The 27,209-nt window shown below is 42.7% G+C and overlaps 1 protein-coding gene across 1 annotated transcript in view; it reads left to right on the top strand.

Annotated features, from left to right (window-relative positions):
- The window catches only part of nomo (nodal modulator), a 28,934-nt gene extending 14,912 nt beyond the window's left edge, over nucleotides 1-14,022 (top strand). Inside the window, 19 exon segments of the mRNA XM_035168943.2 lie at nucleotides 38-179; nucleotides 357-488; nucleotides 1,702-1,838; nucleotides 1,922-2,009; nucleotides 2,207-2,270; nucleotides 2,372-2,467; nucleotides 2,589-2,810; nucleotides 3,323-3,405; nucleotides 3,645-3,804; nucleotides 5,199-5,325; nucleotides 6,793-6,906; nucleotides 7,072-7,199; nucleotides 7,736-7,877; nucleotides 8,077-8,160; nucleotides 9,406-9,516; nucleotides 9,639-9,740; nucleotides 10,536-10,655; nucleotides 10,847-10,939; nucleotides 11,230-14,022. Of these exon segments, the coding sequence (XP_035024834.2) occupies nucleotides 38-179; nucleotides 357-488; nucleotides 1,702-1,838; nucleotides 1,922-2,009; nucleotides 2,207-2,270; nucleotides 2,372-2,467; nucleotides 2,589-2,810; nucleotides 3,323-3,405; nucleotides 3,645-3,804; nucleotides 5,199-5,325; nucleotides 6,793-6,906; nucleotides 7,072-7,199; nucleotides 7,736-7,877; nucleotides 8,077-8,160; nucleotides 9,406-9,516; nucleotides 9,639-9,740; nucleotides 10,536-10,655; nucleotides 10,847-10,939; nucleotides 11,230-11,361 (2,277 nt within the window). The 3' untranslated portion in view covers nucleotides 11,362-14,022.
- The last annotated feature ends 13,187 nt before the right edge of the window (nucleotides 14,023-27,209 follow it).

The following is a 27,209-nucleotide window of genomic DNA, read 5'->3' as shown; positions in this document are numbered from 1 at the left end:
CTACAATATAACTTTGCCTCCACTTCTGTGGGTTAAGGTATCTCTCCCTGAGGCGGAGGTGAAAGCAGGTCTGGCTCTGCAGCCTCAGGCCCTGGAGGTCTCCCTCGTGGACCGGCCCCTCACTGACCTCCTCTTCACCCAATTCATGGCTTCAGTCTCTGGAAAAGTCTACTGTCTAGGTAAGGGCATAGTTACATATCGCCTGTATTAATACAACAGACTTGTGGGTTTTTTAATTATGTTAGATGATGTAGTATAAGATGTGGGATTTGACTCAGATTCAGCCCAGAAGAAAATTTAAATCTATGGTTTTGCATTTACACAAGCTAACCTTATGTCTTCTTGTTGACCTCTAGCGTCCTGTGATGACCTCTCAGTAACCCTGCAGCCAGTGAGTCGTCAGGGAGAGAGAAAGGCGGTGGCTCTGTCTGGCAGCAATGACATCCTCAACTTCTCATTCGACAACGTTCTTCCTGGGAAATACAAAGGTCAGGACTTGATTAATACTTTTCATTGTTGTACCTGTGCAGTTTTGTGTGTGTTTTAAACAAAGCTGCTTGTGTGCGTGGACATATGACGATATTAAGGGTGTGTGTACCGATATTAAGGGTGTGTGTACTTGCTTGTGTGTGAGTTGAATGACAAATTGCTATTCGAACTGGTAGTTGTAGTGTGTCATGTAATAACCATGTCCGGTCTGCGAAGAGTCAGACACTAAATCCCACGATTCCTACTGATCTATCCCTTTGTTTCTCAGCACGTTGAATTAGTGAGCTCCGACATAACTTGGTTATAAACAGTTAATGCAGGAAAATGAAGCTGTATTTTCACATCATAAATCAAACCCCCAACAAATGACCCCACAAGGTTGTTCTCTTCTGAGAGGGTTGGTAGCTGATGGTTGGTATTTGTTTGATTGTCAAAGACCTGTTTGGGTTTAACTATACCTGTGATTGTTTTCAGAGATGGAAACAGATGTTTACTCGTGCTAAAACTTTGTAACCTGTGCTGCAAAACTGTCAACATCTGTAGCACCAGTGCAATGTGCAAAGAATGTACAGCCCTGTCAGTAATATCTATGACTCAGTAGAGCCATTACAAATCAGAGATAAGAAGTTGTAAGCATTCTTTTTTTTTTCTTGTTCTAGAAGTGCCTCATCATTTATGTGGAGCTCGAATGCATAGTCAGCACACAGGTTTGGACTGGAAGAAGTCAGAGCAGGCAGAGTAAATAAACTGATTCCTCCACCGTTTCAGAATCCATGAAGAAATCACAGTAATTATTCCCTTAACGACTGTGGGAAAATCAATTAGTAATTACCGTCCTTCGATCATAATTGGGTTTTTAGCAGCAGCTATTTGGAAGCTCATATTATTTAGCTGTTGTTTCTGCACTTTATTGTGCCACATCTATCTCCCTCACTGTTCAATACACACGATCTATGTGTGTGACTACAAGTTAACTGCACACACAGCATCTTTGGGGCACATTTACTCAGCTTGTTGTGTTGTCAGGCCAGAGTTGTGCAAGAAGTGTACTTCCTTCGGCATTTGCTTAAAGGAAATAATTAGGATCCTGAGGAAAGACTCAACTTCCACTGATTGAGGCAGGTTTTTCCTCTGGTGCGAGTCTGACAGGTTTAATCCTTTACAACAAATATTAACACTTTTTTATTTTACTTTTACTTTCTCTCCTCTCAGTGAGTATTTCTCATGAGGAATGGTGCTGGAAACACAAGTCCATTGAAGTGGAGATTCTGGATTCTGACGTCTTGGGGGTTGAGTTCAGACAGATTGGCTACATCCTGCGCTGCTCCCTCTCCCATGCCATCACTTTGGTTAGTAATCAGTAACTTGACCACAGAACCAGTACCTGGTGTGTGTTATTTTTGTAAATCTAACTGAGTGTTTTTCTGCACAGGAATTCTTCCAAGATGGCAGCAAACCAGAGAACGTCGGCATGTACAACCTTTCTAAGGGCGTGAACCGCTTCTGTCTCTCCAAGCCCGGTGAGGTTCCCTCTCCTCACCTCTCATTAGTTAAACATAGTGTGAATTAGCATATTGAGAAAAGAAAACATCAGGGTACCAACTGTTCCCCTGAGTATAGTTAGAGCACAGGGCTTTGAGCCAAAGGGTCTGTGTCAGACTTACCTAAATATAAAACTGGAGCAAAGTAATTAATCAACTAAAAATGGTTTGTGCAGGTGTTTACAAAGTCACCCCTCGCTCCTGCCATCAGTTTGAACAGGACTTCTACACCTATGATACGTAAGTAGCCACATGCTCTGTCCATTTATTTCTGGGTTAAAGGAGGCATCCTCCCTCCATACATTTATGTAAAGTAATGAATGTTGACCCGTGTCTAACAGCTCGGCTCCCAGCATCCTGACCCTCACTGCAGTGCGGCATCACATGACCGGGCTCATCACCACTGACAAGATTCTGGACGTCACAGTGACCATCAAGTGAGACTCGTCATGGCTGCGCTCACATTTCTCTGACATTCACTAACATTCACTGCTGAGCATAAATCTAAATGACTGGCTTGCATGTGTTTTTATTTTGCATCTGCCCTTCCTCTGTCAGGTCGTCCATCGAGAGCGAGCCGGCGCTGGTGCTGGGTCCCCTGCGGAGCCTGGAGGAGCAGCGGCAGGAGCAGCAGCTGCAAGAGATTCAGCTCCGGCGCCAGGAGCGGGAGCGACGTGCCGCCGAAGAGGAGGGAGGTGCGAGGGATGACAGCCCGCCAATCCAGGAGAAGGCTGATGAGCTGATAGGCCCATTCCACTATGATTTTTCCTACTGGGCCAGGTCAGTTACTCAGGGTTTTCACTGCAGTTTATCATCTTTACTCTTATCGAATTAACAAGGTTGAGCTCTGCAAGACCCTCTGCCTGCTGCACCTCCCCCCCCCCCCACCTGAATCCTCCCAAGGATTGTTGTGATTGTGTCTGAGCAGAGAACCTCCTGCTGCATTGTTCATAGGTGAATGGAAACCTCTGGAGAAAGTCCAGACCTAATTCTCCAGAGTTTCTCTGGAGGTCATGCCTGAACAACTTGAACTTCTCATTGGTTTTTGTTTTAATGATACCTGCAGTGTTCCTTATCACAGAAAATCTGAGTTCTCACAGATAATGTAACGATCCCGTTAGTTTAAGGAAAATCTGTTTTAATCCTTGTAACGTAATTTGTGGGTAATCGTGTTATTTTTCCAGTTTCAGTTTGTCATGTTGTTGATGGCACCCCAAGTCTGAGAGGCTCATTCAGTCTTGAATTAATGTAACGATACAGTGAGTTAATATTGACTGTACATGACTGTGCAGGGCCGGAGAGAAGATCACTGTGACTCCCTCCTCCAAGGAACTGCTGTTCTACCCACCTGAAGTAGAGGCCACTATCACCGGAGGTAAAATCCTTCACACACATTGTAACATTCTAACAAATCTATCAAGTTTGTCTGTTTACTTGTTTTTGTTATAGCAGCTTTTTAGGTCTTTTGTTCTTATGGTTATAATATTGTATCTCTACCATCATTGGTTACACAGCGAAAGTGGAGAAAAATCAACTGAAACCATAAAATCCCAGATATTCTGTTTCATGAAAAACAAGCAACCTGAGGACTCATCACACTCTCTTCTCTGACAGAGTCCTGTCCAGGCCGACTGGTGGACATCGCAGGACGTGCAGGTCTGTTCCTGGAGGGCAAAGTCTCACCGGAGCTTCAGGGTGTTGAGATCTCCATCACTGAAAGAGGAGCCTCTGCTCCTCTCATTACTGTGGCCACTAACGAGAAGGGATCATACAGGTAGGAGAACCTAGTCCTTAAAATAGGAGATGAAAAGTGTGTAAAGCTACTGGGTTGATGCCTTTATCTGACAGTAATGGCTATCTTTGAGTTCTGCTATGAGTAAAAGTGCTTAGCAGGTCATTATACACTAAATGGTGAATCCATTAATACATTAGGGCCAGAGCAAGTGTAGACACAGCAGTGACGTGTGGGCTCTAGTTAAAGCTCTGGTCCTAAAATAATTTGCTGTTCAGGCCCAGAGAGTTGAGATGGGTTTTAAACGGCTCTGTTAAAGGAGGTCAGCCAAAGAGATAATTAAATCTCAGTTTGTGCCAGAGAAACCAACGGGATCTTGCAGCCTGGTTAAAAAGAGCCTGATGCTAAACACTGCAACACAAGAGTAACGAGGCTGAGAACTGCATCATGAAATCTATATTATAAACTTTATATCTCCGCTTATTATTACGTATCTTCTGTTGTTCTGATTGATTTAGCCAAATAAATCAGATGCAATACAACATGTCAATAAATGATAAGTATTGGAAATAAAGCTGTGTTTGGGATGCATGGCAGTGCAATGGCTGTTATCCAGTTTAAACATATTATAAAGATTATTCTACTGCCATTGTTTCTATGAAAAATTTTAAAATTCACTCATCACTGTAAATATCATTCTAACCCATAAGGCAACAGGATTAAGATAAATATGTTCTTTGACCTCCAGCTGTTCGTAACGTTCCAGACAATATGTTGTAAATGTGAACTGAATGTAATGGATGCAACGTCACATCCAATTAATACAAACATCGTTTGGTGTTAGAAAAGGCCGGAAAAATCAAACCTTACCTGACTTTCTGATTTTATGCCAACAATTATTCACTGTTAACAAAGTAAAAGTCACAAAATACTATTATATGCTGCATACCACTATTTTAGTTCCATTTTACTTCCCATTAAATTTTGGTGCGGATCCAGAATTTTTTTTTCACTCCGTTTAACATTGTGAGACAGGGTGTTTTTCACCATTTTCCCAGAGAATAATGTTTGGATCTTGATGAGAGTTGTGTTTTCTGTCATTTCATTATCAGAGGTTATTCTCATTTATTTGGGATTAAATGCTCTATTAACTTAAAATTGTGTACAGTCTGGTACCTTTATGTTTTTTTCAATTCTCCAATAAGTTTTTGTCTCTGAATCAAATGTTTTATGGTCACGATTCATCTCGTAGGTGGTTGGCCTGGCTTAAAACTCTTTTAATGAGGATTTTCTGAAACATCATAGAGAAACATGGAGAAAATGAATGGGAATGTACTTCTGTGCTAAAAGTGGGGGTGGTCACAGTTACGCTTTATAATAACTTTATTCATAGACATGTAGCGATAACCACTACATTTCTCCTGTCTTTGCTCCAGTGTGGGTCCACTTCACAGCGACCGGCAGTACAACATTAGTGCCAGCAAAGAGGGATTCGTTCTGAGTCCTGTGGAGGGAACTCAGGGAGATTTCAAGGCGTTCGCTCTGGCTGGTGTCACCTTCAAGGTACATGTGACCACACTCCTCACTCACATAGGTATCGCATCCCAGTAATCACCAGCCACTTTAACACCCACACTAGTCAGCTGATGCTTTCACCTTCACCATCTTTACAATTAAAGCTCTTTGTTCCCATTTGCTGCTCTCTCTGATAATCTGGTTTAGAGCGAATGAGGAATGACATGACAAAAAGCCCCTGTTAGTTCCCGCTGAATGTTTTCGTAAAATATAATTAGGCGAAAATACCACTGATGATAGTTGAATCGGTTCCTGCTTTGCTGTGTGTCAGTGCCTCGCCTTTGTACTGCCTTTGTTAAAAGCGTCTGTAATTATCTGCAGCGACCATGAGATCCTGGCACAAATGATCAGTGTCTGTTTCCCTTTCAGCCTCTGTGTCACAAACTGCTTTGAACTCGTCTGTGTAGCATTTATAAAGAGTTGGGTGTCCTTGTTTATCCTTCTTTTGTAAATCCTATCTGAAACAGAACATCAGAGACACTAAACTCACCTGTCAGCCTGATTATGCCCACGACTCTACAAGCTGCGTCTCACACTTGAGCCATGACTGAGATATTTAATGATTTTCAAGATTTGTCTGCGCGAGTTTTCCTTCATTTAATCTCTATAAACATATTCTTCATGTGAATTTGCAGAATCTGTAGTTAAGGGATGTGATTTGGGGGCCGTAAACCAGTTTCATGTTTGAGCAGGATTTGTCTGTGTGTAGAGCAAAAGAGCCTAAACACATTGACTGAAATGCATCAGCTTCATTCATATACAGATGGCTGTTTATAGAGATTAGCCAAAATGTTGTCTGGAACTAAAACACCTACAAAAAAAGTATCACTGTTTGTGTTTTGCTTTGAGAAACGTTCAACTCATGGATAAAAGAAACTAAACAGCAGCGTTTTCCTCAGACTGAATTCAATGAATGGCAGTAATGGGGACGCACTTGCATTTGCATGAAGGTCACTCTGGAACGCAACAGATTCCGAGTGAAGGGTACACAAACTACAGAGTGAAAGATATTTTCTCCCCTTTGAGAAAGAACTTCATTGCATGCCACAATTTCAGCTGAAAGTATGAGGTCTGACTCTGCGTCAATGATGAAAACGTAATGGACCATAGCATGAGCACGCGGCAAATAGCGCTGCACACACCAAGTTATCTTATCTTTTAAATGTTTTGTGAAAAATAATTTTGTTCATTATGAAACTGTGGCAGGACAAATGAGAATATGGCAGGTCCCCACTGTCAAGATAATCAATGGGAAACACTGAGTTAGACTGTAAACAGGGTACGAGGAATGGAAGATATCCACTGTCTACACCAGAAGCCCCAAAATATTGGCCGTTGCCCCCAGAGGCAAATTCAGATGATAGATGATGGTCGATAGATAGTCAAGTCAAGTATTTGTCAAATCATGATGCGAGCTATAACACATTCTCTTCTTCTCTTTCACTTCTTCATTAGATCAAATCAGAGGACGCTCAGCCCCTCTCCGGGGTCCTTCTGTCTCTGAGTGGTGGACAGTTTCGGTCCAACCTTCAGACCCAGGACACTGGCCTGCTCACTTTCAATAACCTGGTAGGGATCCAGCAGTTTGTTCTTTTGCTTTCACCTTTGTACTTTTCTTTCTGTGGTGTAAGATATCAGTCCACCAAGCTGTAAAGCTGACCGTGGGGTGTTTTGATCTGTGTTGTGCTCTAGCTAATGTGTCTTTTGACTTGCTCACTGCTCTTGTATCCTCAGAGCCCCGGCCAGTACTATTTCAAACCCATGATGAAGGAGTTCCGCTTTGAGCCGGCATCTCAGATGATCTCTGTGGAGGAAGGTCAAAACCTCAGCATCGATATAACCGGCATTAAGACGGCGTACAGGTAAACAAATGTACCATAAATGGCTATTTCCTGTTTAGTTGGGTTTACAGTCTTTACTTTGTCACTCTATTGTAAAGTATTATGCAAAAGTTTTAGGAAATAAAGGTTCAAGGGATGCTTTAAAGAACGGTGCCATGTTATGATGACATGATATCATGTAACTAAACACAGTAAACAGATAAAGGCCTTAATTGAACCTGTATCTGCCTTTAAAAGCAAAGAGAAATCATCTTGGAGAACTAGTCCCAGTTCTTCAGTTTTTAGTCTGCCTCAGTATCTTTTTGTAATCCCACACTGACTCCTTGAGGTTGAGCTCATGGTTGAACGGCCTGACCCTCTGTCTCAGGCTAAATGTCATGGTACAGAAGAGATTTTGGTCCGATAACAAACGTCCCTAATGAGCTGGAGTAGAATCTAAATGTCGTTAGTTCCTAAAACTTCTACACAGTATTGTTTTCTTACCTGCTGCTGTTTGTTGAATCCAGAAACGTCCTCTCCACACGTGTCTTATCATCGTCTTGCACCTTTGTCCCCAGTTGCTACGGAGCAGTGCAGTCTCTGAGTGGGGATGCAGAGCGGGACATTTCCGTGGAGGCGGTGGGTCAGGGAGAGTGCAGCCTTTACAACGAGGACACGGTCACTGATGAGGAGGGACGCTTCAGACTCAGGGGTCTGCTGGTGAGGACACTTAAAACTGTTCAAATCTGATTTTCGAAAACTGTATCACACTGGTGTGGTCACCAACCTGTGTCTGGTGAAAGAGGCCGGTGACTGGGCTGGTGCACTACCTTGTCTAATCGGCATTTGGCATTGCATGAATAATTGGTGCTCTGTCGTCCTTGGTCCTTTTACTGTAAATCTTAATGCTTCTCTGCAGCCGGGTTGCAAGTACCTGATTCAGCTCCGCGCTGAAGGCAACGACCACATCGAGAGGGCGCTACCTCAACACAGAGCTGTAGAGGTAAGAAACAAAAGATCCACACAGCTGTCCAGATGTGCAAACAGTCCTTCAGCTTTTAGAGAATTCAAGAAACTTTTAATAATTTGCTACAAATTTAATATTAGGAGGAGCAATTCTAGAAAGAGTCTAACCTCACTATCTGTTTAAATGTACTGGAGAACATGTTAAAGCATCATTCAGCTAACAAGGCAAATTGTTGATGATACAGATAGTTGTATTTAGTCATTCTTATGTTTACTCAGTGTTCAATTGGATTTAGCAAAAATGGGATGAAAAGTTTGGAATCTCACATGTGATAAGTGAAAGGCAAATAAAAAAAGCAGATATTTTGATTATTGGTTAATTGTTTCTGTTCTGTTCTGTAAATAGTTGCCAGTTTGAGTCTCTGGAATGTTCGGATGAGCTGTTTTTTATGTCAAAAAGTCAACTGGTTGATCCAAACGAGCATTTTAAAGAAGTGTTTTGGGGGAACTTGTGAGGGACGAATGGTTTTTCACATTTAATTGAATGAGCAAGTAATAAAACAACGGATAGAAGCATCGATAATGAAGATATTTATTAGTTGCTGCCCTAAAATGCATGTTGTACAAGATAAACTATAGAAGCCTTTTTTTTTGCTTAGATGTCACAGAATCGTAAATATGGTCTGAGCACTTTAACAATGTCTCATCCATGTGACCCTTAAAGCTCAAGGTCAGAGTTCATTCTTGACTTTGATGACTGTGTTACGATCAGAAAGCTCCAGAACTGCCACTTAATGCACCTGAATGTGAAATTGTTTCCTAAGCTGATGTTTCCACAGTCAAGACCGAACTTTGAACCTCCACTTGAATATAAAGAGCAGATATCCAGCCCGAACAATAACATATTGTAAATTCCGTAGTCCTTTCCTTTATGTTTTGAACTGCAGTAACGCAGTCATGAAAACTTTAGTAATTGAATTGTTAAAATGACTGTGGGAACCCTGTGATTGTGTCTTATCAGCAGCCTTATCACATGGGCCCTTTTCTATAGGCAGAACAAAAGCAGCGATAATCCTGTTGCAAGTTAAAACCTCTCAGTTCATAATTTGAGTTTGTCTGAATAGTGCAGGCCCCCTAATCTCTCCGGCAAGACTGGAAATGCCTTAATTCCACTTAATTCTCTGTTATTATCACACTGTGTGACTTGTACGGAGCTTTATCCCGACATTATTAGGAGTTCAAGGTTGTATCTGTACACTCAGCTCCGTGTGTTCACTCTCAGGTCGGCAGCAATGACATTGAAGGGGTGAACATCATCGCCTTCAGACAGATCAATCAGTTTGACCTCAGTGGGAACGTCATCACGTCACCTGAACACCTCCCAACACTGTCGGTACGACTGATTCTCCTTATGTTACATTTTTATAAATCTCTGAATCTTCCCTGCAGTGGTCACATGGTTGAAGTTTTACTCACTTTTTTTCTTCCCATTTTCTCTTCGTTTGGTCTGTGTAGGTGAAGCTGTATAAGAGTGACAATATGGACAATCCGATCAACAGCGTCTCTTTGGGACAGTCACTTTTCTTCCACTTCCCTCCTCTGGACAGGGACGGAGAGGTATCAGCTTGTAGTCATTAATCCAAAAGTCCGATTTTTCTAATCGACATTATTCACCGGTTATTCACGGCAGGGTCGTGGTGGGTAACCCCCCAAAAACATTGCGAAACGGGTATAAAATATCTTTCTATGAATTCACAGGTTAAAATTAAATACACATGGGCGTCCAGCGGGTCAGAGCTCAAGTATATTTTTTGTCTGGAGAATTCAGAAATAAAACAATTTTCTTAACATCTGAATCAGCTTATATGAAGCCTAGTCAGGTGCAAGGATTCGATTCATTGCGAAAGCCTACGACACCACCTTAGGCCCTTTCAGTATTAAGAGTTATGTGAGTGAAACTGAAAACAACTCATCCAGTACATCAATGGATGACATAAAAAACAAAATTAGCCTGTGATGAATACGTCCTCGATGGCTTTGCTGCTTGTTAATAAACGTTTTAGCTTTTCATAGTCACAAGCTAGCTCAGCACGTTGTCGGGGAGGAAGCACATTGTCACCTGCAGCAACACAGGTGCTGCAACAGTTGTGAGAAACCTTTCCGAGAACAGAACGTGTGTTTAATCACGGGTTAGAGGTCGAGTCACGGGACGGGTTTGGGTTTGACTGGAAGATAATTGCGGGACGAGTCCAGGTGCAGGCGGGTTTGCAAAAATGGACCCCTGCAGGACTCTGATTCATATCTTAATGCGCTTTTATGTTTCACTAAATCTGTCGATGGCTTTAGACTTACCTGTGACCCAGGACATGCTGCTGTTAGATCTAAAGTCGTCTCTCTCCCCGTCTCCTCCAGACCTACGTTCTGATGCTGTACTCCACACTGTCCCGCTCCCAGTATGACTTCACGCTGCCCCAGGTCTCCTTCACCTCCACCGGATACCACAAGCACATCACGCTCACCTTCAACCCCACTGTAAGAAACAGATGTTTTTTTTATAAAAACCAAACTGAGTTATATCTGCTGTTCTCTGTAGCAGCCTCTGTTCCTCTTGCAAAGACAAAGAACAACAGGAGTCACGACAAGGAGAGAAACAGTATTGATTGGGTTGTTGTCTCATCTCTCATTGTGTTTATATATAAATGCCTCTGTGTGTTTTCCCACAGCGTAAAGTGCCTGACCAGGATATTGCCCAAGGCTCCTACCTAGCTCTGCCCCTCACTCTGCTGCTCCTGTTGGCAGGATACAACCACGAGAAGGTAAAAACCTGCGCCACACTCAATGTGCATAGAGCTCTTTCCTACTCGCCTATTGAGTTTCTGATTCCATGTAGTTGGTATGAAATTCACTGGACTTTGGCCTTATTATGGCAAATCCTAAAATTAAAAATGAGATTAAGCATTTATTTTTCATGTAATATAATCAGTTCTTATATATTCATTCATTGAAATGAATCATTATTATTCAGGGCTTTATATATTCATATTTCAAACTTGCAAACTGCATGGAGATCTTTAGTTTGATGCCCTTTGCCTCCTCTCTCTCGCAGGTGATCCCGCTCCTGCTGCAGTTCGTGAATCGTATTCAGGGAGTGAGGAGCATGAGCCAAGCCAGCGCAGACAGCGCGGCTCTGGATGAAGCCAAACGCCAGGCCAAGAGACAGAAAGCGCGGCGCACATGAGGACTCACTTCAGACCACACCTTTGTCTGCTAAACAACACGCCAGCTCCCATTATGCTCAGCAAACACTGGGTCAGCCGAGGTTCAACTTCCTCAGTATCTGTGGCTAATTATGGGCGCTAGTAAACTGTTTAGCTGATGAAAGATGTGATTTGGCCCCAAGTTGAAGCTCAACATAAACCACTCGACGCGCATTACCACACCTCATCAGCCAATCAGGTTCGCTGAACTGAAAGCTGACATTTTACAGGTTTTTGTTTTTTTTCCTTTTTGAACCTTTTTTTCCCCCACAACACTCATTGTCGAAGAAGTTTTGAGAATATTTGATACAATATGAGTCATTTTTATACATTTGTAATTTATCTAGATCTGCTAAAAATCTTTAGTGTTTTGAAAGCACTTCCTTTTGATGTTTGTCCTAACCTGGTTTAGGATCAGTTACTGTGGATAACCATGTCCAGAACACGGCTGAAATTCAATAAGATTTAATCAGAACTACCAGGGATTTGAAAACGTTCAACAGGTTGACAAAGGCTGATATACAACCTTAAGATTTTAGGGCCTGGTCACACATACGAATCAAATCTCAGCGTTGTGATGTTCCCTTTGAAACTGCATGGATGTGACCAGGCCCTAAAACAACATTTCACAAGCTCAAAACCTTTTTTGTCCCAAATGTGAACCATTGATCTTAAACTGCATTGACTGCTATAATGCCATCACCAACAAGCGACTGTATGACTGCTATCTGTGTGGGAAGGACGGCCAAAGATGTACCATCTACCATTGGCCGCCGTATCACTTCAATGTAAAACACCCACAGGTCACTGAAATGCGCTCCATCCACTCCTGATGGTAATTTATAAGCTGTTCAGTGCGATGCAAGATTGACTTGTTTCTCTGTTGGCTCAGGAAGGTGACGGTGGATAAGATGCTGGAATTGTGGGTAACGGGGGTGAGGAGCTATGGGGGCTTACTGACATTGATTAATTTATTAACAGAAGTCTAATCAGATGTGAATGTCTTACAAAGTGTGTGTGTGTGTGCTTTTTTTGTTTTTTTTTATGATATTCTGTCAGATGAAGTGTGTGATGGACGACACGGTAAAGTAACATTTAAAATCCCCACAGAAGTAAAAAATGAGTGAGAACATCTACAAAGCAACGGTCGCGACCTTGAGTTAAACCCTGAGCGTTAAGGCAGAATCTTAATTTTTCTGAAGCTCACCACTCAGCTGTCGGATGCTGTGGAGCCCAATTATTTCCCTGCATTCAATTCGTGCGCTCAGTGTTGTGGCCGACACTCAGTGAAAGATGAAAAGGCCACCGACTATTTACTGAGTTAAAAGATATTCCAATTAGTCCACATTTAGGGGGAGTTAATTAGTTTGGTGGGGATGGGATGGGGAGGGCGGGGTGGGATTGTCATTCGCTCAGAATCAGAATCTACTCCTTCTTTTTCTTTCTTTTTTTGAGATAATGAATAAAGTTTGACTTGAAGAAAAGTTGATAGTTTAATGATTTTGGCTCCAGGGGGCAGTGTGATGCTAGACATTCATATTTTCATCAAGATGCCAGGAACTGCACATCTCCTCATTCTTTAAGTGTTTAAGAACAAAAGTTATATTGTGGTATTTTAATTAGGGATCAATAAGTTTCCTTAACCTTCCTTCTCGTCAAATTAGCAGCATGTTATAAAATGTAGTTCACATTAGAGCATGAACAATATTAATGATATTGGGCTCAGAGAGGTTAAAAATGAGTGTCTTAAGGAGCTTGAATCGTATAAATATCTTAAATACCCACATCTAGAGATGCCTGGGAGGAAACAAACCTCACAAAACTCTTTCCACCTCATTGTTGGGTCACTGGTGTTAGAAGATAACATAAGAGACACAGGTGAATACCAGAGTATATGGACAAAAACAGCTTGTGAAAGAACAGTTCAGTTTTCAAGAGTTAAAAGGGATGGAAAAAATCCTGATTGGCAGCAGAAGCCACAGCAACCCAGACGTTTGTGTTTGAAATAAATACCTGACGTTTTCACAAGTGATACTTAAAACGTCAGCAGTGGCTTCAGTGCATGAAACTCAGCTCTGTTCAAATAAGCGTGTAGCTCCACTAACATGACTTATTGGGACACGAACTTTGTAATGCCAGTAACTACACCTGCTTCTCTGTCTGCTGTGGAAAAAGGTCTGTTTTGACCAGTAGGGGCAGAAAGATAGTAAAATATTCAGAAACATCCTTGACATGCCATCAACTCTTCATGTTTATAACTAATGACTAACTTTAACACCCAGAAAGAGCAGATTAGCTCCTGACTTGTGTTTCCAGTACCAGGTTATACAAGTCTATTATTTACATTTTAGTTGTGGTGTGGTACACAAGCGTCTGAGAACTTCATTCCATCAGATTGTTGGTCTCTATATTACTGTAATTCTCTGTCCTTATTCTGAGCTTCTGGAATAAAAAATGTAAAAACTTTAACAAAGGCAGGAAAAAGGAGCCAATTTAGTTTTTGTCCAACTGCAACACCTCCCATGAGGCTGTGACAATGACTGAAGACTCATGAGGCACAATGATATTGTTTACTGCTGGTGGACACACGCTTGTGTGTGTGTGTGGGCCCAGTGAATCTTCATCAAGATAAATTTATACCACAATGGCTATTATGAAATACAGTGTTTACACCACAAGCTGATATTTTTACAATTACTGGAGCCTGTACACAGTGCACAAATTCACATTTGGCAGCATATGATATGTTCTCTCTGATTAGTTTTATATCCAAATAGTTAAAGTGCAATGTATTATGAACGCCTGTGTGTAAGAGATAAAGAACTGAGGGGGAAAGTATGAAATCAAAAAAATCAGTTGGCATCAGGAAATGCTTTTCAATCATAAAATAATTCCTTCTGCCCTTTTTAAACCATTTATAAATTCACTAGATCTGGATTTTTATTTGGATCTGCACCAAATAGCACACACTCATAAATGTCAGTCCGGTAGATCCATGAATTATTATCTGAGAAATCAACGAAAATGTTAAAAAACGTCTTGTTAAATATTAAAGCAACACTATGCAACATTATGTCAAAACAGCAGCTTCAAAGTAGTGTGATGGTGCATTGACTTGGAGAATGGAAAACTGTTCTGCTCTTCATCCCCTAATGCTTGTTCTTGCTCATCGTCGCAGCTTAAACTGGCAGAATCAGGTCCAGCAAGTTCAGGAGTAATGCTGAACTGAAGATCAGTTAAAAAGACTTAAGTCATTAAAAACCATGTGTTTATGTCTGATATTCAGAGAGGGAACTTTTAAACTATCAAGAATTTCGACAGAGTTTGGTGGTTTTGTTATACATTACATTTCATGTAGCTGACGCTTTTATCCTAAGCGACTTACAATAAGTGCATTCAACCATGAGGGTACAAACCCAGAACAACAAGAATCAAGAAAGGTACAATTTTCTTCAAGAAAGCCAAACTACAAAGTGCTAAAGGTAAGTGCCGTCTAAGAGCTACGAAATCGCCACTTTTTTTTGTTATAGCGGCAGCTCCTCAGCTTCAGAAGGCCGCTGATCATAATATCCACCATTCAGTTGTGTGTCAGTTCAGTGAGTGGGACGACGCAGTAATCAAATTGTTCAAGCTTTGTTTTTTTCTTTAAAATGAAAACCATTTGGTCTCTCGGTGACCAATGCTGGTGAACACAATCTATCACCAGAGGGCGCTGTTGCTCAGTAAGATACATAGTGTTGCTTTAAAGAAAGTGAAACATCCTGGAGTTGATTCTTCCACCACCCACACACACCCCATACCCTCCACCCAGTTCCCTGGTTATCTGTCCAGTTGTTGCATAATCCTGCTAACAAACAAACAAACAAACAAACAAACACACACATGCAGATGAAAGACCTAACCTGGTTGGTGGAGGTAATAATTTACTTGTGTTGTCGGCTGCTGATATTTTGTGTTGATTTTAGGAAACCACACCGAGACTTTAATCACCTCTAATTTAATCTTGATATGACTCTTCTCTGCTCCTCTGCTGTTCATTGTTCTCACTTTGTCTCCTCTTTCCAGTTGAAGCTTTAAAAGGTGAACTGTTGGTTCTTTGTGCATCATTATTTCTCTCCTCTCCCCTCAGCACTGTTAGCATTCGCCTGTCTCCCCTTCCCCCTGCACAGTTTGAGACAGTGCCGTCCTGCTGCATGTTCCTCATACACAGGAAGGGCTGTGCCTCCATATACTCTCCACTCCGGGGTGAATGAGAGCCATTGTCTTAGAGCTATAGTTATACTCAATGCACAGCTTTTTAATGGCAGCTGAGGCTGCTCCGCACTGTGCTCATCTGCTGGCATTTAGTCTGGATGAGATGCAGCCAATTAGTGTGAGCCACTCGGCTCAGCATCTGTCTGAAGCAAACAGCAGCACACCGGGGTCAACGGCTCCATCAAATCACCTCGTCGTTCAGCTTCAGAACACATGGCTGCATGTTGGAGACATGCATCCCAGTCTTTCTTCACCTCATTTACATTTCTTGACTAAACTGTTGTTTTTTTCTTTTGCAACCACTTTTCCCACAGGAATCATTATCATACAATTTCCTAATATGCTACTATGGTTTTATGTGAACAGCTGTTTCTCAACATGTATCACTGACTGCCTTCACTGATGCTTTCAAAACACAACCTGTGTGCTTCACACAGCAGCTCAGTGACTCCCAAATTGTATTCCAGGGACCCATCAGGATCCGTGAGGGATAAGAACAGGTCCCCAACAAAATGTTGAATTGTGGAAGGTTTTTAAAACCAGTTGGTGTGTAGAATAATCGTCCCATGAGAAGCTTCCACACCTTTATTAAACAGCAAAATCAATATCACACACAATATTTTTAATTGAGTTCTGTTGTCCCACTGTAACACAGAAATCACATGTACCTGTTACATCAACGCTTGGTGGTGGGAGAACCTGATGCACATCATGCAACATCATAACAATAACAACCAATCACATTTTCCCGCTCGTGACACACACTATTGCCGACTTTTGTTCTGAAGTGCAATCCTAGTTGTTAATGCAATGCTAAAGAATTACACAAGAGAAAAAAACCTACACACACTCTGCCCCCTGTCCGGGACCTGTTTGTTCATAATGTGATCTGATTGGCTTGAGTATTTCATAGACATTATATAAAGATGGACGACATGATAGTTCCCCAAAAGTGAAGCCAAAGTGTCTCGATCAGTACCTGGTGGCCGACTGTACTATAGCTCAGAAATCCTGCCTCCTCCATTTTAATAGATGGGAGATGGGACAAAATAAAAAGTCAAAGTACACGTCAGACGATTTTTCTCAAAGATGGTTTGTGTCACTTAAGGTAGTTCTTATCACACTGATGTTTGTTCAATTTTCAGATTAATTAGATTTGAATTGCTCATTTGAGGCTAATTAAATGGTGTGACACATCATGATGGACAGCCGGGACTGACTTGTGATTGGACTTCAAGACCACATCTCCATCCTCCGATTGCTTTACTGCACAGACTCTTGTTCCAAATGTGCAAGATGTCCCTGTTGGTATCTATGATATTTTGCCTTCATTTCTTCATAGCGGAAGGAAGTGAAGCATCTTCCATCCTTATATATAGTGTGTGATTTAAACAGGATTTGATTGGCTACTGGCTGCACTGTCACTTGAAAATGGAGCTTTGCTAACCTCAATGCAGTTCTCCATTGCACGAGGTCAGCCCATTCAAAGTGAATGAGTAGCATTTCCTCGAAGCCTCCAACGTGTTCATGTGTAAATGCGCATAAGTGAATTTATTCAGAGTTTCTTTAATGCGAATGATTTGGGTAAATCGTACCAATAATCTGTGGCTGTATCATGACGGGTTCTGCTGCTTTAGTGCGTCACCTGATATAACCCCTCTCCGTTCATGTCACCCCAAACTCCAGTGGCATGCAGCCCGGCCTGAGTCACCCCTACCAGTCAAAATGCATTGGCCAGGACACAAGTCATTGTGGAGCAGAGGAGGGAGGAGGCGGAGGGAGGTGCAGTGCACACGCCGTCTGCAGTGCATTAATAGCAGACATTTGATGAGAAGGCCGGCGAGGGGGAGAGGAATTAAATATTCATTGGGGATGATGACAAGTTGGGCTGCGATGAGGGTGATGTGTTATAGTATCTACTGGCTGCTTTCTGTGGGAGCCAAAGTGTGTGTGTGTGTGTGTGTGTGTGTGTGTGTGTGTGTGTGTGTGTGTGTGTGTGTGTGTGTGTGTGTGTGTGTGTTAGACAGACTCTAAGTGCCAGTTTCTATCAGAACACGAGGTGTGTCATGTCAACCTTTTTATGAAACCGAATGCCTGCTTACTGTATCCTGGATGTGATGAAAGCTGAGAGGGCTGCGTCCCCACTAATGTAATCACAGAGAGCCAGAGTCTCATATCATTCATACTTTAAAAACACACTCTGCGAATAGGAATAGGCCTCAGTCACACCAGCGCTAATAATGGCAAACGCAGTGTATTACAAACCAATTGCTGTGATTATTGCACTCGCTTGGTGCGTTGACACCAAAAGCAAATTTTCACGCGATGAAATTACATCATAAAGTTACATTACATAAATCTAATGCAAAGATTCAAAGACGCGAAATCCGCTTCTCTCGCTCCAGTTGAAATATTAGACCTTCAGCAACCAATTAGCGTAAACTGGCTCGAGAAACGCAATGCGACAAATCGCTTTGCGTGTGGTGTGAACGCAGCATCGACTCCAACAAAATGTGGGCAATGTTTAGAGAGCCAGCACAAAGGGTTCAACTTTGGTGAACTCTTACATGCAAAGTTTTCAATGCTTTTCATCAACTGCAGACAGTGTTGACCCCGATGGCCTCGGAGGGGATCTAAACACAGACAGCCCTCACTGAAGTACGGTATTATATCAGCTGTGACGCACATCTCATTCTATATAAACCTGCTTTACCTGTGGGCTGGATGAATATTTTCCCTCGTGTTAAATGTGTAAACATAACATGACTACATGTATGTGAAAGTTGTTCTGCAGTTCCCTTCACCTTATCTGGAGCATAAAAGGCTTTCTCTGTGACTTTACTTTGTTTTTCTGGCCCACAACTGAAATGTTTTGGTTCACTGTCAGCGCTCTCATCAGCATTGTTTCCAGTCACAGCACACAGCCTTTTTCATTAAAAAAATAAATCTAAAAAACAAATCTCATAGTTAGCCATCCATATTTATCATTCCTGCACATTGCTGCGTTTCTTGGCACCTGTAAATCAGTGGAATGGTGTGAAGCTCTGTGCATGAGACTAAACCCAATGAGGGGCTGAAAGCATTGCTTCATACAACTGCATCGTTAAAATGTAATAACATACATATGTGTGTCAGCAGTGTGTTAACAGCTTGTTTCTGCTTCCCTCAGGTAGTAAAAAGCCTGAGCAACAGCTACTTTGAAAAGTGGGCCCCCATCACTTAGTAATGTTACAGCGGCTCCTCGACATCAATATCATAATCAATAATCAATTTGCTTCACACTCTATTGTTTGGGAAGATTTAGCACCTCTTCAGTGAGATGAGACAAGTGCAGCTTCAGGTAACTAAATCAAACATCTCTCTTTTAAGGACTATTTTGAAGAGCATTTATTATATGTTTGACACTGGAGAGATGACCTGAGAGGAGGTGAAAGAGAGAAGGGGAACGCGTGCAGCTGCAGGCGGATTATATGTCCAACATCCATGCACAGTTCCTGATTCAGTTAGGTGACCATTTAAGGCATTTCTTGTTTGCTGTATAGCTTTGAGAAAAGCCACATCTCATTGATTATATTTATTGAAATTATCTGTGGAGATTCTCACTATCCAGGTCGTAGTATATCCAAGTGCTAAAAAACTGGTCAGCTGGCCGTGGTCGAGTTTCTTGAAGACGTTTCACTTCTCATCCAAGAGGCTTCTTCAGTTCTAACTGACGGCCGGAGTCCCAGGTATTTAACCTGTAGGGGCGTTAGGAGTCGTGGAGGTTGCCTGAGAGGCTGCACCCACCCTGCTATTTGGGAAATTGTCCCTTGTTCAGCTGTGTTCTTCAAAAAAGCTTGGGAAATAAAAATTCTTAACAAACTGTCACATTTATTGTTAATGTTGTTCGTAAGTGACTAGTTTATTAGAAAACAAGACTACTGACAGGACAGGGGCACTTCAGGGCCAATCAGAATTGAGCTGGGGCCAGTGTCCCACTGGTCACACCCCTGGGTCTGCCCCTGAATGACTGCATATCTTTAACTATATGTATGTAAATCAGGCTAAATTTGAATTCACATCATAGCACTTCTTGAAGACACACAGTTCCCCCTGATACATTTAATCCATTATGTTAAACCATGTAAATTAAAGGTCAAACTTTAGTCTTAATTCTTTAAAGTTTTTTTTGCAAGTTATACACTTTTACACAGCTTTTTTCTTTCTTCCCTCCCCCCATTTTTACCCAAACGTATGAGCACTAACATCTGAAACACATCTACTTCCCTGCGTGAGCCTCAGTGCTTTCTTCGCAGGAGTAGCCGGGTTCGAACAGACTTCTCATCCTCTGCCTGTCCACAAATCTCTCCTTGAACACTGTGTGACACTGACCATGGCCACTAGCTGTCCTTTCCCCTCCTCTCCATCCAGAACGGGGTCAGCAGGGTGAACCATCCTCCCTGCAGCTCCCCCCCCCGACCCCTCCTGAGGTCTCACTGATTCACCTGCAATGCACAAGTGCCTCGCAGATCAAGTGCGCGTTCCGGCCTGCTCGCCACCCAGCGACGGCTCTGCAGCTGCCGCCCCGTTGGCTTTAAGAGTTTTTTCGTTGGCGTGCACGGTGATAAAAGCTCAGACATCACAGTAATAAAAAAGCTGACAGGCTCTGGGAAAGACTGACTCTCTTTTCTCTCCTCCTCTCCATCCATCTCATTTTGTCTCATATCGCCTCTGCCTTCCTTCATCGCTCTCCTCAGCTCTCGGTTCCGATACACTGGTGCCATAGTCTATACTGTCATCTGTACGGCCAACGGAGCCTGACGAGAGAGGAGGAGGAGGAAGTGAGACGGAGGGGGCAGAAAGAGACGGAGGGACGTCTGCTATGTGTATACGGGGGGAAGAAGTTGACTGGAGTTACAGAAGTCCTTGAGCAAAGTCACGCTGCGGAGGAGGACAAAAAGAGGCAGGCATGGCCGCTGACACCCTGGAGGAGGGCTCGGCCAACAGGCCTCCATTTACCGAGACCTTTCTTTAGTACATCGGCGGGATGAGCTTTGAATGTTAAATATTCAACATCGGCTCGCAGCGCTCACAGTATCGATTAATGCCGAGCAGTCGTTGGAGCTGCCCTTCCAGGCCAGGTGTGGGCCTGACTTAATTCAGACACAGCACAGTGACGGGCACATTAACAGTCTCTGTGCGGAGTGTGTGGTTTTCAATCAAGCCAAATTATTCATTGTATTCAACTGTGCTGCACACGGGTTTCCTAAAACTGTCCCATGAAACAATCCTCGGCAGCAGGTTCCACACAGACAGCAAATTACACATATTTAACGAGGTTTGTATTAGTCGTCCTCGAGGCACAGCTACGGCACGTAGTTAAACAAACATGATGTCGCCGCTGGAATCCAAGCCAGTGATGTGCGTGTCAGTCGTCATGTTCAGATCAAAACAAGGTATATAATCTATAACCGTAGTGTCAGGGCTTAAGAGCGTGTCATGTTTCAAGATGACTGAGGATAATGAAATGAGGAGGAAAACCCGAATTAATGTTTCATCATCCCCCCGCCTCACCCTTCACACTTTGCTGAGCAGTGGTGGGAGGATACTGATGATGCTGCCAGATACCACACACATGTTTTGATTAGGTGTATATACCTTTACTGATGAATTGGATTAATTAAGTGGGTGAATAGTCACCCGAGCGATAGCATAAGAGGGTTTAGTGTACTAATTTAATTTGATAGGTGTGTGTGGTGCTCACAATTAGGAGAGCTGTGTGGCTGTGTGTGTGTGGCAGAGACGTGGAGTGAGAAAGAAGGAGGTTGTGTGTGTGTGTGTGAGAGAGAGAGAGAGAGAGAAATCCTCACTGACCTCCACTGTTGCTTAGCCTGAGGATGAAGAGATGACACAGTGGGAATGGGTGAAGCTAGTGTGGGCAAGAGGGAAGACACATGGTTGAAACCCTGACAGAATTGTAATGGGCCGTGTGCGGCTTTTACCATCAAAAAATCATTAGCACATTCATTTGGAGACATTAATATATTTGGTGTGAACAATCAAAGCAGAGTTGATCTGTAATATCTACAAATCCCGACGAAGCATTTTAAATAACAACCCGCTGGGCTGAAATTCACAGCAAATCAGTTGGAAAGCTTTAAGAAAACAGAGAGAGGCTGCTTTACTTCACCGTGCTAAAAGAAGACACTGTCTTCCAGAGGGAGCTAAAGCCTCTAGACTTGTTTGCAATGGCAGAAGGTGGAAAACAATGAAAACTCATCAGTTCAGTCGGGACACATCAGTTAGAAGTGAACACACAAATCAGCCATAATATGAAAACCACTTACTGGGTTTAATGTTTTGTAACAAGTGTAGTGTCCGAACTAAACCTGTCTGTTTAGAATGGGCTGTTTGCTTGGCCTGTCTGAAACTTGAACTTCCGGTAATGCCTGGGCCACACTGGGTGCATGATGTGCAGCGTGTGACGGCTGCATCGCTGATCTGATTTCAGCTGCTTCAAAAGGTGACATGTTAGCCTCAGGATTGTGTGAACTTCTTCCAGAAGCCGCTCTTATCAATCAAAAGAGCATTTAGTTGTTGTGCTCCGCAGTCTGCAGTCCTGCATTGAAGTCGTGTTCGTGGAGAGTTATGTTGCAGCCAAACATAACAGCAGGTGGTTTCACTGATTAGTTCCTCCCCTCTGACTGACGGTGTGTTAATCAGCGAAATCAAACGCTGAAGTGTTTGCAACAGACGCGTGGCGCTCACCGGCACACAGTCGGTCTGCTCACTTTTGATCTTGTTACTTAATGTCTGCCTTTGTATCAATTTGCCTCCTCACATGCTCTTGTCCCTCAAGTGCTGTCATCCTCTCATCCCGGCTCGCTGCCGTCCCCTCCCTCCCTCCGTCTTCTCCTCTCCTCTCCGTCGCCATCCCTCACGCGAGGGTGTATCCCTCATCTCCCCACGTGAATAATACATGCATTGGCCCCGAGGCTCGGGATGTGGATGGAGAATAAGATACCTGGCCTGTTTTTCTGTCTCCTCAACTCCTGGGACCCTCACGCTCACAGCGTCTGGCCAGCTGCTGAGAGGAATACTGAGTGACCCCCCCCCCCCACAGCTCATAGTCACCACATCACTGGCAGCGCACCCGTATGCAGACACACATCTACAAATGTTTAGGAACGCTCTTTGTGCGCAAAACCCAAATGCAAAATAAAAGGTAGAAACCTAACGACCTGCTGTGTGGTTATGATACAGGTTTTTTATCTTTGTCAGGATAATGGGCCATCATCACTTGCAGTCTTTTCAGGGTAATTTATTGTGCAAATCCCATCTTCCTTCTCTGCATAGGAAACATCTGCTCACAACAAAACAGCCCCGTAATGGAATGCTGGTGTCTGGGTGTTTTAGTGAAATGACAATTACTAATTCTCACCTAGCCCTTCCTCAGAAGGCCTTTTTCGAAAAACACGACAACATAGCGACAAATGAGAGCAAGTTTCCCTCTAATTGATAACCTCATTACCTGTGTCTCCCTAGCTATTAACATCCCCCCCGCCCTGTAGCGCCTGGGTCACTGGGTCACCACTGAGACTTGCATATAGGAGCAGCCAGCATTAAATTGGTACAAGCTGGCCGGGCCACCATGTGCTCTGCTCCCTGTCATCTGTCAAATGGCTTTGCTGGACGGACGCACCTTTCAAAGGGGCGCCGCCTGCCACCAGCTGCTCTTTGATGATACAAACAGAGAAAGAGACACGCAGGAATGTCGGACAGAGGGATCTGGCGGCGGACGTGTCAGGTGTCTGAGATTGTTATCACCAAACCTGACAATGCCTCTGAACTCCCACTTTGTGAGGATGTCTGGATGCTCTTCTGGAGGAGGGTTTGAAGAAACAGATTAAATAATTCATATGACATCACGTCCCATATGTCTCTGGGTAGTCTGCTGGTGTTGAATAATAATATCTGACCTGGGGCTTTTGTGTGTTCAGCTTCTGAGCTTCGTTAGTATTTTAGGGGGAAGTTAACATTTCTTTGCACAAAGCTCTAATTGGCTCTCTGTAAGACTGCCAATAAACAAATATAATATCAGCTTTGGTAGGCTCGTAGACTCCAGGCACCTGTACAGGAAACACTGTTAATCACCAATCAATCATAATAAATAATCTGCTGATGGGTCATTATCTTTTATTCAGGAACACTCAGATTTTTAAATGTTTTTCCTCGTTGCAGGAGTATTTGCTTTACTTCTAACAGCCTTCTCTCACAGGCAGTTAACCAGGTTGATTGTGTCATGCTCTATGTTATGTATGAATCATGTGCTATGTTCATGGTGCTGTCACTTTATTCAAATTTAATTGGTAAAGTTGTATCATCATAAATCCCCATGGCTAGAAAACTAACGATAAAATTATAATTGACTATGTTTATAACTGCATAATACCAAAATTGGCCACTTGGCAAAATTGGCTTTTGCACACAAGATCGAATTATGCATCACGATTAATCGCTAAATCACTTCATATTTTATGTGAATAGTGAGGCACTCTTAATTTTAAAATTTCCCTCTGAATTATTCACTATTAGGGCCGGCTGTGGCGGAGGGGGTAGAACGGTCATTCTCTAACCAGAGGATCGGCTGTTTGATCCCAGTCTTCCCCAGCTACATGCCAAAGTATGTCCTTGGTATGTGGCTAAGTCATGACTATGTTGCACCTATGACACATCTATAACGTGCCTGTGTTGCAGAAGTAAAAAATTGGTCATCAGAAGTGAGCAGACACACACAGAACAGAAATACTATATAAAGGTCTTTGGCCTGGGCCACACTGGGTGTGTGTGTGTGCAGCTCGCGATGGCTGCGCTGCTGATCTGTTGCATCCCACAGGCGTCTGTTGTTCACACAGGGAGCGAGTCTGCTGCATGTCCCACTCACCACAACAGGGTGCCGACAAAACAAAGCCCCACAAGACTACACATAACCATTACATGGACAAAATTAAGAATAAATACACGTCAACCTTGATTTTACTTTGCTGTCAAATAAACACAACTTTAAAAAAAAGAAAAGATTACTATTATAATAAGCAGTTTTGCTAAACGGTGCCTTTTGATGCTGCAATAAATGGAGGATGCCATTTTCGCAAAGAAGTGTAAAAGGTAGTCCCCAACAGTAGTTTTTAACATGTGCTTGTGCAGCCCTGGGAACAGACTTTTTAGCACTTCATTCGTAGCAGCTGATGCAAAGCCATGTCCCAAGAGAAGCCTGCCAGAGGTTGTTCTCAAAATCCTTTGAAAACAATGCTCTGACTGCCCCCAAGACGTCTCTTCTCCCCGAGGAGGCGGTTGCCTGTTCCAGTCTTTACCTGATGCTCTTCCACTTTGTATGCAGCTGTGAGCTGTTTTGCAGTGGGGTTGTTGTTGATTCCATCTCGTGTTTTGAAAAGAAAAGCTGCAGGTGATCCAGGTTGAGCTTGTATGTGAGGAGATATCGGCACAGTGGGCATCTAGGCTTTTGCACCAAATCTTTGAAAATGTTGCGTACACATATTGCATTGGCAATAAAGCCGGTGATGCGTCTTTGTCGTTTTCCAGGATGTATAGGCATTACTTTTCATTCCAGAGCTTCAGAAAGGTTTTTTCTGTCCACCATCTCCTCACATCCTCTGAACCGTGGCAAATGTATGATTGTTGCAGTCCTCCAAAGGACCTGCCCTACTGCTGCATCTTCTGTCTCACCCACCTTATATGTGCCATCTTAAGCTGTTTAGTAGTCTTGGGCCGTCTTCAAGTTTGGTCTGCACCATGGTGTATTGCCACTTTAATAAATCCCTTAGTTCCTGAGAGGCTTTATCCTGTGGCACAGATTAAAAATCACAAGGACAACTTGTGAGGAATCAGCAGGGTTGGTAAATGGGTCCTTATTGAATTTATATCAAATATAATTTGTCACCTAATGTTTTTTTCTTGGCAAAATGGCATAATGATCAATGGTTAAAGACACTACACAAATTTCAGCCTTGTCAAGTCATAGAAGGCATTTGTTAATTATGTTAGTGGCTTCTTAGTGCATCAACTACGAAATATGCCACAGGGATTTTCCAAAGTTCATCAATAGCACTAGAACTAATGTATCTGTTGCTGGTGGCAACCTGTCATCAACAGCGCCACAGATAAGATCTACATAAGCATGGAATTTCCCTGAAGAATATTTCACATGCTTTCTAATGACCATTTCATCCATCACTGTGGCACAAATTGTTTCCTCCCCCTTCTTGTCTCCTATCCTGTAAATGAGCCTGTTGCAGACAATGATGATTGTGTGAATACAGGGTTTGCAGATATGTTGCTGATGGTGTCTGGACAGAGGTCAGAAACTTTGTGCACACAGGCCTGGGCAGAATAGAAGTGTCATTTCAAGTGACCGCTATTCCTCTGATACTGTGGACGTCTTCCCACCGAAGGAGTTCTCCTGCATCTCTGCACATCCAGAAAAAAAGGCTTTACTGCATCGGCGCACCAATGACCTCAGTGGAGAATCTACTCTTATCATTAGTCTCTTATCATTTTCTTTTCCGAATTCAACTTTTCTAACAACTCAAGTCTCTCTGCCACTGAAAGCAACTGAGTCTCCAACTGACGCTCCAGTGATTTTGATGATACCAGCACTTTAGAGGTTCCTGTCTGTTGAACCTCTTCATCGTCACATGTTGTGTCTGGAGCATCAGTCTCAAAATGGCCAAGACCTATGCCACATTGTTTTCCTTTATCTGAATGTATACGATCATGGAATAATTAAAAAAGGTGGGGGACAGCTGTTGATCTGATGCTCTACCTACCCATGGACAAAGCCCTTTCCTCTAACCCAATAGAACAAGAGGCTTTTCATGGTCTCCTTGATTTTAAGCCGTGTTAGAAAATATTTAAAAACAAATATACAGTAGGTCTGTATCTTATCATTGCATTAACTGCTGTTATAAAATCTATCCATTTTCTGCCACTTATCCAGGATCGGGTTGCGGTGGCACAAGGTTAAGCAAAGTATTCCAACATCCAATTTCCGCAGCAACGTGTATAGAAAACTACCTTTTTTTATTTGGGCTCCTTATTTCCTGTTTTCAGCAAGTTGTTGCAAAGCCAAATGAACAATCCAGCTAGCTGCCAAAATGTCTCACTTGCCTTAGAGTGACAAGCTTTAGTCACAGAATAAATGTTTTTGACAACATATGATAACACAATGTGTCTGCATGGTGGTAAGCAGCTATTACCATGGGTGGCATTGTTAGCATAGCCGTACTGTGTGTAGCGGGGTTGGTTGGATGGATCATGTACCATAGCTGACAGTCATCATGATTGAGCCTGTGATCAAATCAAAATCTGTCCAACAGCTTTCTGACTGAAAGTATTAGACGTCCCACACCTGGAAAACTGATGAAAATGTTTGATATGTTCATTTAGCTCATCTGATTTTCTCTATTTACATCTGCTTTTGATTGTAATGAATTTATCCACCGTTACTTTGTCCATATCTGGGCAACACTACCTAATCAGTGACATGACCACCAAACAGTTTTCCTCCCACTACACT

The sequence above is a fragment of the Hippoglossus stenolepis genome, chromosome 2 (assembly GCF_022539355.2).
Source record: "Hippoglossus stenolepis isolate QCI-W04-F060 chromosome 2, HSTE1.2, whole genome shotgun sequence".
In the NCBI taxonomy this organism is placed as follows: domain Eukaryota; kingdom Metazoa; phylum Chordata; class Actinopteri; order Pleuronectiformes; family Pleuronectidae; genus Hippoglossus; species Hippoglossus stenolepis.
Note: the sequence above shows the minus strand (reverse complement) of the source record. Positions and strands in the feature narration are given on the sequence as shown.